General features: G+C 39.4%; 1 protein-coding gene across 1 annotated transcript in view; it reads left to right on the top strand.

The window, feature by feature from the left end:
- The first annotated feature begins 1,514 nt into the window (after positions 1–1,514).
- ZNF385D (zinc finger protein 385D) overlaps positions 1,515–13,320 on the top strand; it is a 430,528-nt gene continuing 418,722 nt past the window's right edge. Inside the window, exon 1 of the mRNA XM_026103714.2 lies at positions 1,515–1,757. Coding sequence (XP_025959499.1) covers positions 1,655–1,757 — 103 coding nt within the window. The 5' untranslated portion in view covers positions 1,515–1,654. The remainder of the gene's footprint in view (positions 1,758–13,320) is intronic.

Raw genomic sequence — 13,320 nt, forward strand, 5'->3', positions numbered from 1 at the left:
ATATTATAACGCAATGGAACTGGGTAAGAACAACACTATAAGAGGGAATAAGCAGTTATATCTAACTGTTTTTTCTATTACATTCATCACCACAGGGTATAGCTGTATATGTCAGGTCAAGGTCAGTGATCTTTGTTCACACGAATCATTCTGAGTGCTAATGAAAACCACTCTCTGATGCAGTGTGCAAACACCATCAGTTTTGGCGATGGGAACATCTGACTGATTCACTTCTGTGAGCCAGAATTCACAGGTGAGGCACAACAGTGGGGGAAATCAAGGGGGTAGGATGGCATGGTTGGCAGAGGCCATAGTAGGAGAACATCATTGAAAAAAGGGGATAATTTTAAATGAAAGGACAGGACAACGCTGCTGCACCCTAGGCTATGGCTTTTTTACACCTTGGCTGTTTGAGTTTCAGCACCAAAGAAGGGTTCTCAGCAACAACAACAAGAAATTAAAAACTCGTTTCTGAGTCAGTCTCCAAAGAATCAATTTTAAAGTTATGATAATGGTGCATCCTAATTATCTTTCTCCACAAGCTTCTTGAAGTCAAGGAAACACAAACAGAATACAGTGGCACAGAAAGGAGGTTTTATTTTTCTTTTCTTTCAATAGGAAAATCAGTGAGAATTCTGCATGCATTTTCTCCGCATCTCAAGTGCCCAGATAGAGAGAATGATATGCCTGGTGGAGGTGCTGAGGATATGCAGATAAATATGTATATACAAAAATAAACATCAACAGTGGAATATCTTCTCAGAGTTGCTGCAGTCACTGCTATAATTTGACACACAGGTGGATTTATTGTCAAGATTACAAACAAAACTTACACATATCATTTGTACTTATGAGACGTACTGCTCTGCCAAATCCTCAGGATGGCAACTGCATTTTAAACAACATTTTCTTGCTTGAAAGTTGCTAATACTCCATCTCTGTGCCTGAAAGATTTTAATCATTACATCTAAGTAGACAAAAACCTCAGTGAATATTACATTCCTTACACTGCAAGTATCATTTTACAAAAAAAAGGACGGAGGCCCAGGCGAGGCAAGGGGAGGAACAGGTTGACCCCGGCAGTCCCCAGAAGCCCAGCAGGTGCTCTGCAGGGGTGAGGGGGTTGCTGCATCACCCACCGCGCGTGGTGGCGCGGTACGTGGGAAGTGGGAATCTCAGGTTGAGTTACTCATCGTTTCGGAGTCAGGAGTGTGCGGAACCACTGATTTTGACGGCAGAAGAGAATTTACACATGTTTTTCAGTCAAGGTGTTGTAGGAGGACTTGTGAGCTGGGAGAAGGAGGTTTATGCCGAGAGCTGTTATCCGCCAGGCGCGGAAGCGCTCTGCTCCGGGAAGCCACCCGTGCCGCGCTGGATGCTCGCCCTTCTCCGGACGACCACGCGCAACGCCGCTGCCCCGCGCCCGGGGATGCGCCCCGGCAGCTGGGGCGCGGCGCGGCCCCGGGGCGGAGCGGGGCGGGGCGCTGCCCCCGCCGGAGCCGCCCGCCGCTGATTGACGCCGCGCGGGCGGAGGCGGGACCGCTCCCGCCCGCAGCCGGGCAGCGGGGCCCCGCGCCGCGCCGCCCCCGCTGCCTGCCCGCGCCGCGGGTCCTCCCCCCGCGCCGGCCCTGCGCGCCGCCCGCCCGCGAGCGGCATGGCCGGCGCGCTGGGCAGGGGGGCAGCGTGCTGGAGGATGAGGAGCGCGGCGGGCGGCAGAAGGGAGAAGCCGCCGGGAGGCAAGCCCCAGCCGCGGCACGGTAAGGGGGCGGCGGCGCCCCGCGGCCCGGGCCTCTGCTGGCGGGCGCTGCGCTGCGCTGCGCGGACTCTTCCCGCGTCCGCGGCTCCGCCGCCCCGAGGCGCGGAGCGCCGGGCAGCCTCGCGGTCTGCGCGCGGCGCAGCCGAGCCCAAGTTATCCGCGACTTGTTCTGGCCGCGTGTCCAGTTTGGGGGTGGGGTTCCCTTGCGGCCGCGTTGCGGGTGCGAAGAGCGAACGCGCTCCCGCGGCTCGCCCGGACTCGGCTGCGCCTCATGTCTTCTGTTTACCACATGCCGAGGCGGGGGGTGAGGAACAGTGTTCGCCTGGGTTCTGGCATCTTGCTTTGCTGGAGGCTTTTTGATTGTGGCAGGAGGCATTTTCAGCCTGGCAAACGCCAATAAATCTAGGAAGAGTCCTTCGAAATCTTCTTGGCTTGTGTATGTCTGGTCTCTAATGCTTGGGAAGCGTTGTTAAAAATACCTGGGCTGTGTGTTCTTTCCCCTCATTACTTGTTCAGGGAAATAGATGCTCTTTTCTAAGGCTAGACTGTGTGCAAGCAGTTCTTCCAAAACCAGATCCTGACTCTGAAAATAGAGCTGGAAGTGGTGATATATGAACTATTAAGTGTTTGGGTTCATGACCCCTCGTGTGGGGAATGGTGAATTTGGTTACCCAGAGCCAAATCTGTCATGTACAGTTTCCTTAAGGTACCACTTGGCTGTCACTGTTGTCTGCTTTGAGGAACAAACCCAACTGTTCGTGGATACGGGTCAGAGTGTCTGGAAATCTCACTAGAATCTCTTTGAGCAGTTTGTTCTCTGTGGGTTTTAAAACCACTATTTGGTAAGTGTATTTGCATAAGTCTCTGACCTAACTCCCCAAACCAAAAGGAGCTGTTCAAATTATGTTGGAATTCTGCTATAATTTATGCTGTTTGTTGTTGGATATGTCAGCCCACAAAGTAACTTTGTGCCTTTTTCAAAGAAAATAATTTGGCAAACTCTCAGAAAGTACTCCTTCAGAAATACATGCAGCACTGTAACACACGCAGTAATCTCGACGGCAGAAGTGTTGTGCTGACAGGGAGCCTGGAGTCTTGAGCAGGCTCATTCTGAAGAAGGTGCTTGCTATGAAAGTGATACCACCCAGTGCAGATCTAAAATAAATTAAAAAAAAAAAAGTTGTTGTTTCTGGTACTGACCATCATATGAATATTTCTGGCTTACAGTGACTTTACAGGCACAGCTCCTTTTCTGTCTTTGACTTGTTTGTGCCTCTTCTCAGGAGTCAAGGAGGAAACGGACTAACAGTCTGAGCAAAGTTTTTGTCAGTGGGTATTCCCCCCCCCCCCCCCCCCAAAAAAAAAAAAACACTCTAGAAGAAATGGCTGTGCAGGAAAGGAAGTGTTATCCAGTTACAGAATAAAAATATGACTTGAAAAATAGTTACTACTTTTTCTTCTATTAATTATTATTGTAATGCTAGTAGCGAGGAATAACTAGCATGAAAAAGAGAGTTGGTAGGATCTCTTTAAGTTACAAAACCTGTTATTCATGGATATTATGCAATAGCAAGGCACTTTGACTAAAATCCTGGATGCAGTGAAGTTGGTGGGAATTCTGCCGCTGTCTTGAGAAGAGCCAGCATAATGTATGAGGCCAGGTTAAAAACCTTTGACTGAAATAGTCATGCAATTATGGCAAAATTTATAATACTATCGTATGCTGCTATGATTAAAATAGTATCAAAGTAGCTATACCATAAACTAGTTAAATTAAGGAGCTATTTTATAATTTGCTTCTGATTCAGATTAACAAAAAGGTGCAGTGTGCTTCAGTCAGTGTCATGGTTACTTCGTGTAAATGTTTCATAAAGTATCATATGCCACTAAATTCTCATTTACGTATTTGCTTTAACAACATGTAACATTAAATTACACTGGGGCACATGTATGTTGCATCTTAATTTTCACCTGTACTTTAAGGATAATCACTTTCTGCTGAGCTGCTTTTCCAATGTGCACTGGACTTACTTATGAGGTTGTTTACTATCCATTAGTAACCCCAAATATAAGGTAAAAACAAAAATTAGACCTAATTTGTGTGTCCCTAACACTAATTTTCTGCTACAGTGAGATTTGTGGAAAAAATATGCAATAGCATTTTTGTATACTTCTTAAATTTTCAAATTTATAGAAACACTTTATTTTCCAGGAATGGAATCCCAGGTAAATTTTGGCTTTTGTAGGTGGTATTGGCCACTTTGTGTTGGAATGGAGAATATACTTAAAATGTTCAAACTAAAAGTTTATAGGGGTTATAAGTAAGATATACCTAAAAATAAAATTGTGATATGTGAGCTCTCAGCATTTTTTAAGTGGCAAACAGATTTACAGGTTTGACTCATTCATGCATGCATGCAATTATCAAAATGAAGCAAGAACTAGTCACAACTCACAACAGAACTGGGAGGTATCAGAGAGATAATTTAAATTTGGGGAAACAATGCTGTTCTTTGCTATTCTCTTTTTGCTGCAAAGCCATTTTAATTGGCTGCGAGCCTCTCCTGGTATAAAGTAGCATAGCTCTATAGATCTCAGTGGTACTATTATGACTGACATCAGCTGAGGACCAAGCACAATGTTTCTATGTATGTTTGGATTAAGAGATCTTTATCCAATCATCACTTTAAGGATCTAATCTTGCTGGGAGCTGCATGAATACTGAGTTGTGAGCACCTGTAGTTACCAATACGTTTGCTAGGATTGAGTAAACCTGCTATTTAATAGAATGGAGTTACAGCTCTTTTCCAGCTTTGGTGTTCTCGCCTTTTATATAGGTAAATACAGCTGTAGTTTTATTTTTTCATGGGGCTATTTCATATCAAGTGTGCTCATGCAGTGCTTTACCATTTTAATTAAAAAAATATCAGTTGCAAGTAAACAAACTAATTTTTTTTCATAGTCATATCATATACTTTTGTGACTTGAGACTTTTCTGCACTTCTCAGTTATTTTAAAGCACAGAGTTTTCCCTATGACACCATGTACAGAAATTCTTGTTTTACATAGTATGAAAATACAGAAAATCAGAATTAGGACAATATAAAACAGGACTAGCATTTCCACCCATTATGGTTTAGACAGTAGGCTAAGTCTTTGTCAAGACTTTGGCAAAAAGTTCAAGATCCTGGTAAGGGGATGAATATCAGTGGTCTTGTAAAAAGCCAGCTTTTAAACGATTTAGTATTGGATTAGCATTGGCACATTAAATGTAAAATCTCTCAAGAGCTTGAAAATCTAGATGGATGGCTACAGCCAGAATTCTATTACAAGTACTCTCCAGGTAGGAGATGTTATAGAGTACCATAATGGAAACCACAGTGTAAATCAAGTAATGTTTTACAGTAATACTTAAGAAAACTTCTAAGTATTTGCATGCGTTGAAAAAAAGATTGTTGTTGTGTCCCCGGAGGAGCAGGAACGTTTGTGACTAGAAGTTGTGAATCAGAAAAATGTTCAAATTATCTGTCACCATCAAAAATAACTTCTGGAAAGAAAGCAATATTTTGTATGTATTTTTAAAGCTATGTGAGCATTTGGTAGTAAAACACAGTTCTGCATCTTTAGTATTAAAACAATTACCAGGGAAAAATAGCATACATAAATAGTGCAGGATGTATGTGTAGGGGTGTATGTGTGTGCATACAGGTGATATTTTAAACACAAAATTATTACTTCTTAAATTATTTGATTTTTAGTGCTCACATAATGTGCCAGAATCGAAGTCCTCCCTGTGCTTCATCCAGCCCAATGAAATCGGTTGGTATCATGCCAATCTATTGGATCATGCCCAGGTAGGCTGAATAAATAGCTGTGAGCTATAGTGGCAAAGAGCTTTTTTTTTTTTCTTTTTTTTTTTTAATCTGGACCTGCTGACTAAGTTTAGTCTTAACCTATCTAGAGGTGTCTCAGAACAAGACTAAAACTATTGTCTCCATTTCTGTTTGGTCTTTATTCTTTCCAAGAGTAACAAAGGTTGTAGAGAGGTGAGGATAGGAGTCAGTGTGTTAGCGCTCCAGAGACCTGGATTTATTTAACTGTATTGAACTAATGAAAGAATGGGGAGGCAGAAAAGAACCTACAAACCTGTCTATTGTTTTCCTCATGTATATGCTTAGATGTGTGCATGTATGCTAGCAACTTTTGGTTGCTACTGGACTGGACTAATTCTAGAATTGTCAGTAGAGAAATGAAGATGCCTGTAAATTGTGCCAGAGCTTTCCAATTTCAGATGTTCTTATCTTCACACATTTCTTAATGAAATATTCAAGTGTGCGCTCTAGTTTTTCTGCTAGCTTGTTCATTTTTTTTCCTCCTCTGTCTCCTAGAAGTAATGTCCTTTATCATATTCAGGTAATCATAACCAAATCTTTTGTTATGCTGGAGGTGTATTTCCCTACACCTCACTTTTTATATGTGGCTTATTGTCCTATTTGTAAAAGTATAATGCCTACATGAATTTCAGACATTTACATATCCAATTAAAATATCATAACAGAAGTTTTCTTCCTGAAGCAAGTAAACCTGCTTTCTGTGATCAGCTTGTTTAACCTGCAGGTAGATGCTAAATCATGTAACATTTTTCTAGCCTATACGTTCATACCGTTTGAATGTTGATGTTATTTCTACTACCGTATCACTTTGAAGCCGCAACTGAGGTTGGGGTCCTTTTATGGTAGACAGTAAGTGTGGGTTTGCCATGTGCAGTGACGATCTTGTTGTGAAGACTTGTCATGCTGAACAAGCAGACGGATAAAGGCTTTGACCCGGAAAACAAGAATGATTGGTTTACCAAGCGAGTTTTAACTAACTTAACCTTTTCTGTCGTGTAAGCACCAGCTGATACCTCTTTACTCGGGTTAATCAGACTAAATACATAATACAATTCATAAAGAGCTTGTGTGATTTAGGAGTAGCATTGACTTTTCTCACTGGAACTTAGGGCCCTCAGTAACTCAAACCCTTGATAATGATGCTTTACAGTCTCTGATTTTTTGATGTTTGAAAAATCTGAATCTTTGGCTTCAGCAATGTTTTTCAAATCAGTTCACAATGCTGTTGTTAAAAAAAAAAAAAGGCATAACTCTTCTTGGACAGGAAAGTACATGATAAAACCAATAAATTCTTATTACACAGCTGAACATGCTTTTTTTTTTTCTCTCCTATTTCATCAAAGAGGTTATTTATGATGCTGATAAACCCGTAGCATTACAACTTACTTATTTCTAATTAAATCTAAGCAATCGGACGCACAAAGCCATAGATTATTTTAAATCTGAATTACACTAGAAGGGCAAACCTACCATCTAGAATGTAGAAGTGGACTGCAAATACAATTTTATGATATTCATTTGAATTTAATTTCTGCACAGAAGTATAATTAAGAAAACAGACTTTCTTTCCATACCATAAGCAGCTTAAAAAAAAAAAAGTTTGAAAAAATTAAAGGAGATTTGGAGAGTTTTAATCAGACAGGTCACAAATCATTGCTAGTAAATGCAAGGTGTGTTTTAATTTTTCTTTTTTTTTTTTACCTTTTATCTTCATCCTGTGGCTTTTGCTGTTTGACTTTTTTTGTGTGAAACTTGGTGAAATGATTACTCTGACAGAACTATAGAAACTGTCTCATTTTAGTACATTCTGATTAAGTATTTTATATTTTGAGTAACCATGGCTCAGGGGCATTTTATATTCACATCTGGCAGTTTCCAGTCTTAGTATGCAGTTTACTGTCTTTGTCTTTCCATTTAGCCTTGCCATGTTGTAACAATGAATCATCTTGTCCATTAACTAAACTTGGAATGTCTGTTTATGCACTAAATTTGTTTCATCACGTTGCCATAATAATTGATTGGCAACTCCAACTGCTTTCCCATATGTATTTGGGCTGGACTTTACCCAGTGTTGTTCTGAGTAACAGAAGGATAAGCCATCACAAAACCTGGAATATCTTTATTCTGTTAAGATTCAACTTTGTAATTATATGAAATCATAGTAGAGTTGTAATACATATCTATAACAGTTAAGCCAGGAATGTTGTTAGTGTAGGTTCACTTTGATAAGTTTTGTTTCACTGATGGATTTTAAATTAGTGGTGATCAAAATATTGAAGCATTAAATAAAAGTATAAAGGTATTGTTGAGTGCTGTGTTGTCTAAGAATATTTTTCTGTGCTATATATGGCCAATTTTCATGAAGAGGTGTCATGCCCTTTTAGAAAGCATTGAAAAGTAGAAATAGGGAGCAGGAATTAGGAATGGAACCTTCTCTTGAAGGCAGATTTAAGTAGAACTGTTTGCAACGACGACCTCAGAGCCTGTGGAAAGATGTGAGAGCAAAGACTTGTTACTGTTAGTGACTGAATTGAGCTTTGCTGTATAAACCGTTCCAGTATCTAGCTCAGTATCTACTACTTTGAAACTCTGAAACTGAGTGCTCTAAACAGCTGGCATTTGTAGTGAGTAGGAGGAATAGGAAGTAGAGAACACTTACGCTCTTTCTCCAGAAGTTGGATCAAGTACATTCACGCATTGTATAACTAGGTGTCTTCACCATCTTCCTCTTTTTGTCTGATAGTCACTGTGGGTCATGGTTGTTGCTGGACAGGAAATGGATATGAGTATATTTTCTTAGGAGGTAAGCAAAAGGAGGTGCGGTAATCAGAAACTGTATGCAGAGATCAAGGCACCTTGTGATGTATTCACAGCAACCAGGATCACAAAATAAATGAGTTGCTGTGTTCTGTGCTGGGCAGAATGTTTTCCCAAGAATCCTCCATCATTTTTAAATTTAAGATGTTCAGATAATTGAGTCTTGATATCATGGCTTATATATGGCTGAGTTAAATGGGATGGTAGCACAATCTTCAAGTTTAAGTTGAAGGTCTGAATTTTTGGCTGTCATGGCTTTTTGGAATTCCAAGAGATACTCAGTTCTGCAAATCCATCTTAGAACTGGCTGGCAGTGGTCTTTGGAATACAAGAAATGCTTTAGGGAAACATGGCTTTATTCTTTCCTTATTTGGATGACATTAGATTTCTATAGGTCCTCTATGGCTGGCTGCTCCCAGTCCAGGTATTGATTTCAGTTAGCACTGAAGAAGCCTGAGGGATGGTCAGTTGTTTATGTTAATAAAACAGCTGTGTGCAATCTAAGTTACTTTAAGCCTTTGGCCTACCAAGGCAGGTTGTAACAAAGCAAGAAAACTTACCACTGGTTTTATTCATTGTGCAACAGGAGAAAGCCTAAAGATGTTCACTGAAAAAGCTGCAGTTCCATCCTGTCCTTATGTTCTGGTTATCTTCTTGTGTACAAATCTAGCAGTGAATTTCATTGCTTTCCAAATGATAATCCTACGTGAGGAACTGTCATGCAGTGCAGCCTTCATGCAGTAGTATGACCTCGCTGCTATTGTATTTTCCTGGAATAGAAAAGTATTGTGTTCCTTTCCAAGGAGTCACTTTATAATTTTTGGTGTTAGCAGTCATTGTCTCATATTCTTATAAATTCAGTTATTTAGTATAATTAATTTGTTAACACTTCTACAATCACGCATAGGATATATTGGACCACAGGTACCCTCAAAGCACTCATGCTAAATATTTAGAGGATCACTTTCCATACTCACTATTTTAATGTTTTCCTTGAGTTCTGTGGCCAGTAAAATCTCATTTTTGAAAATTTTCTCACTTGTATTGTGACTGTTTGTTTATTTATCTAATATCTGACTTTACCTTTCTTTACTCTGATCTTCGCAGGTTTTTCTTTTTATGTATAGATGAGTAAGCATTTATATCAGTACTGTTCTGATTCAGAAATCTTTGTCCATGAATTTCCTTGGACCTTGACTTTGATTAATTTGGAACCACTTCTTCCCCTGCTACCCTATTTCAAAGGGGAAAAAAAAGATAAAGGGTATATGTGGCTTTTTGGTTTCTCTAATTTATGTCATTGATACTAATGTTTTCTTTACACATGGATATTGAGAGTACAAAGAGTTATGGCCCAGGTACACCTAGTAATATTTCAGGTGTCAAGGTCAGGGAGTGCATGTTTAGAAACTAATTCAGCTGCTTTAAATGATTTATATTTTTCCTAGTGTAGGGAAAAGTTAAGGACTGTACGGCTACCAAGGTGGCGAAAATTTGGCAAGTCTGACTTTTTTTGATACAAGCAGCAAGACAGATTGCTCCTATCTAAAATGTTTAACATCTTTGTCAAGATTAGTACCTATACTTGAACAGTTGTATTTTTAAATGTGTGTATATGTGAGAATGTGTGTGTTCATGAAAGCAAGTCTTGCAGCAGAAGGAATTACAATGAATTAATAGTTATTTCAAGATACTGTGTTCTCTGACCATAACTGAATATCAAATCTGATATAGAGAAATGTGCTGTATGAAGGGTGACATTAAGTGCTTTCATACTTGGAGCAGCACTGCATAGTGCATATCTGGGATACCATATTTCACTGTTTGTATGTTTTTGCTACAGAAGAAGATAGCAATCACAGCAGGCACCGCTGAAGAGTGTGGTTAGGAACTCTGCTGCCATCTGTGTTAGCACTGTCTGTTCATGTTATGCTTGTTTCCATATGTATGGTTTAGCACTTAGTCTCTACTACCATTATAGTTACATATCTAAAAACAGTTACGATAATTAAATCGGATAGGAAACAGTCATTTAAGAAATTATTTTGCTTGATTTCAATGTACATTCTTTTTTTTTTTTTCCTTTTTTATTCTACTACTACTCTAGACAGATTTTATCAGATACTGGGTACTCATTCCAAGTTTGAACTTGACTTTTGGCTTTGTATGTTATAATCACTTCCACAGTAACCTCTGTGATGCCATAGACAGAGAGTTTGACTTCAGGTGAAGAATGTAGGCAGTGAAAGCAGTAAATCCCGTAAAGGAAAATGTTGTGGGAGGATGGGGAGGATAGGGAATATGATTATTTTGGCTTTTTGTGTAGTGATTTTTGTTTTTCAAACAAAAAGCTTTTTTTCTTTCTTATCCTTAGTGATAGCTGAAAAGAAAAGAAATTTTTGTGAAATGCCAGTGTGAAACTTTTAGATTAGACAGTCCAACTGAAAAAGAAATCTATAAGCAATGGAGTTTAATTCTGCACTGGATTTTCTTCTCTCTCGTTTCCATTCTTTTTTAAAAAAATCACTTTAGTAAATCCGGTGGGAGGATACTTTCGCTGCTGTACTTTTCTCAGGATGCAACAACAGAAATTGCATTTGCTGTTCACAGCGAATGAAGTTAAACTTGCTCTGTCCTGATGAGCCACTACTACTCCTAGCACATTTCAAGAAGAGACTCTTTGTTGGATCTTATATGAAATAGTGCCCTGAATGTGGTTGCATATCCCTTTGTGAATGAAGAAAGAGACATGGATTTGGGCCCATGTAACTTCCAAATTAGAATTAGGTACTCTGTGAAGTGCTGTGCATGCATGTCTGCCTCTTCTTTAAGCTGCTGTTCATGGAATGGGCTTAGAACATGTTGCTTTGTGGTTTGCTTATAAGGTTGAGACTACTTGCTGTTCTATAATATTTACATTTGCTCGGAAAGGTCGTGGTTTTAGAAGAGCATCTGGCAATTGAAGCATACCCATTTTTAGCTTGCATCACCTTATGTTCAAAACATACTCAGGTGCTAAACTGTAAAATCAGTAGAAAGTAATTGCCATTTACATTGGCAAATGTAAATCACACATTGTGACAACTGGAAAAGAACAGAATGTCATTTACTTGTTCAGTTACATGGTGGTGGTGAAGATAATTTCAAAAAGTGACTTTTTTTCCTTGAGCAGTAAGACCTAACTCTTTAAGCATTCTACCATGAATCTGACAGAGACCATGTATACAAGCCTCCTTCCTTTCTAAGATTTGTCAGTGCTTTTAGAGCTGACCACTTCTTCCTTTTGGGCTGTGGCTTCTCTGAAGTAACTTCAGGTATGAACAGGTATCTACATGTTCAAGTGACCTTGCTGTTCATGCAGCACCTGAAATGCATGCATAACATACCGCACAGCAGTAACTACTTCATTTTCTTATAGAATAGAATTGAACGCATATAATGCATGTACAAATGAATTCTCCAATAACAGGAAAAGCCCATGCATAAGTAAGGATCTCTGTTTAACATAATACTGATCCTGTATTCCACAAAGCTTGTTAACATGAGGAGACTCCCACAATATATTGCTGTTCTACCATTCCAGCAGTTTTCATTTACATTTCAAAGACAGAGAAAGAGAACACTCCTATCTGTAATTCCAGTAGTGTGTCAATCTGGATGACTATTTCTGTAAAACTGACACAGTATGGGCAGTTTTCATCAATGTCATTTGTTCCATCTTCTCAGATGAGTCTTTGGTCTCCAGCTTGCTGATCCCTGGTTTATAATCAGATCTGACAGCGATAGGATGACTGTAAATATCTTGATGTGAAAATCTGTAACAACATAGGACTGCCATTTCTCTTCCTACTCCTCTGGTAAGGCAAAATTTTATTTGCTAAGTGTGAATGACATTAAAGCTGCCTAGTTTCAGGCCATTTTCAAGTGCATATGTTCATAAGGTGAGCTTTTTTACTAGAAAAGGCAGGATCCTTGCTTGTTTCTTGCGTTGGTTCCCAATGTTTTGGAAAGCAATTTTTATGTCAATGTGATTAATTGTTCTGTTTTCCCAGAGGTTGAAAACATGCTGGTTACAAGTAAGACCTGGAATAATAGATATTTGACATGCGCATAATCATTCTCATTCCTGAATAAAGCCATTCCTGAATGGCTTTAATGTTGTGAATATAAACCTTACAGTTAAATGAATGAAAATATATGTTTCATAGCTATATTTAGTTAGTCTGTTCATGCTTTTTTGCAGTGTTTTCGGTACATGAGATGTTAGCTGCATCACTTCTGCTTGCTTCCCAAGAAACTGGAAAAATGCTTCCGCTTCGCTTTCCAAGTCATCCTTTGGGTAATTTTAAGGCTCAACTTTTGCCATGAATTAATATACTGTAGTTGTAGTCAAAACATAGGTTGGACACATACACCAAGTTAAGCATATACCCAAGAACCTGAGTCTGAGGAATAAAACAATGGCATCCAAGCTGTAAGATGTTATCAGTCCTTCCATGTAATAAAGTTTTTCTTTTTATGTGTCTCTTAGATATCTTTTTCTTACTGTGTCTCCCCCACACTTTCATTTTTATCTTCTTTGTCATTTTGGTGTTATCCCATTGTATCCTGTCTGCCACAAATCTTGCCGTTATCAATCATGGGAGGAAAAAGACTTTCAGTAGCCCACCTTATATTCTCTCTTTATCTCCCTCTGCTTTTTGTGAAATACTGTTTTCCACTTCTTTGCTGTTCCAAAAATCTTCACCTTAATTTAGTCCCTGCAATCACAATTGAATGAAAGTGTCTCTGTTGAAGGCAAGAATATAAATGTGGTGCCCCATCTCTCCCCACCTCTTGCCTATCTTTTTAAGG

This window comes from Dromaius novaehollandiae, chromosome 2 (genome assembly GCF_036370855.1).
Source record: "Dromaius novaehollandiae isolate bDroNov1 chromosome 2, bDroNov1.hap1, whole genome shotgun sequence".
NCBI classification, from domain to species: Eukaryota; Metazoa; Chordata; class Aves; order Casuariiformes; family Dromaiidae; genus Dromaius; species Dromaius novaehollandiae.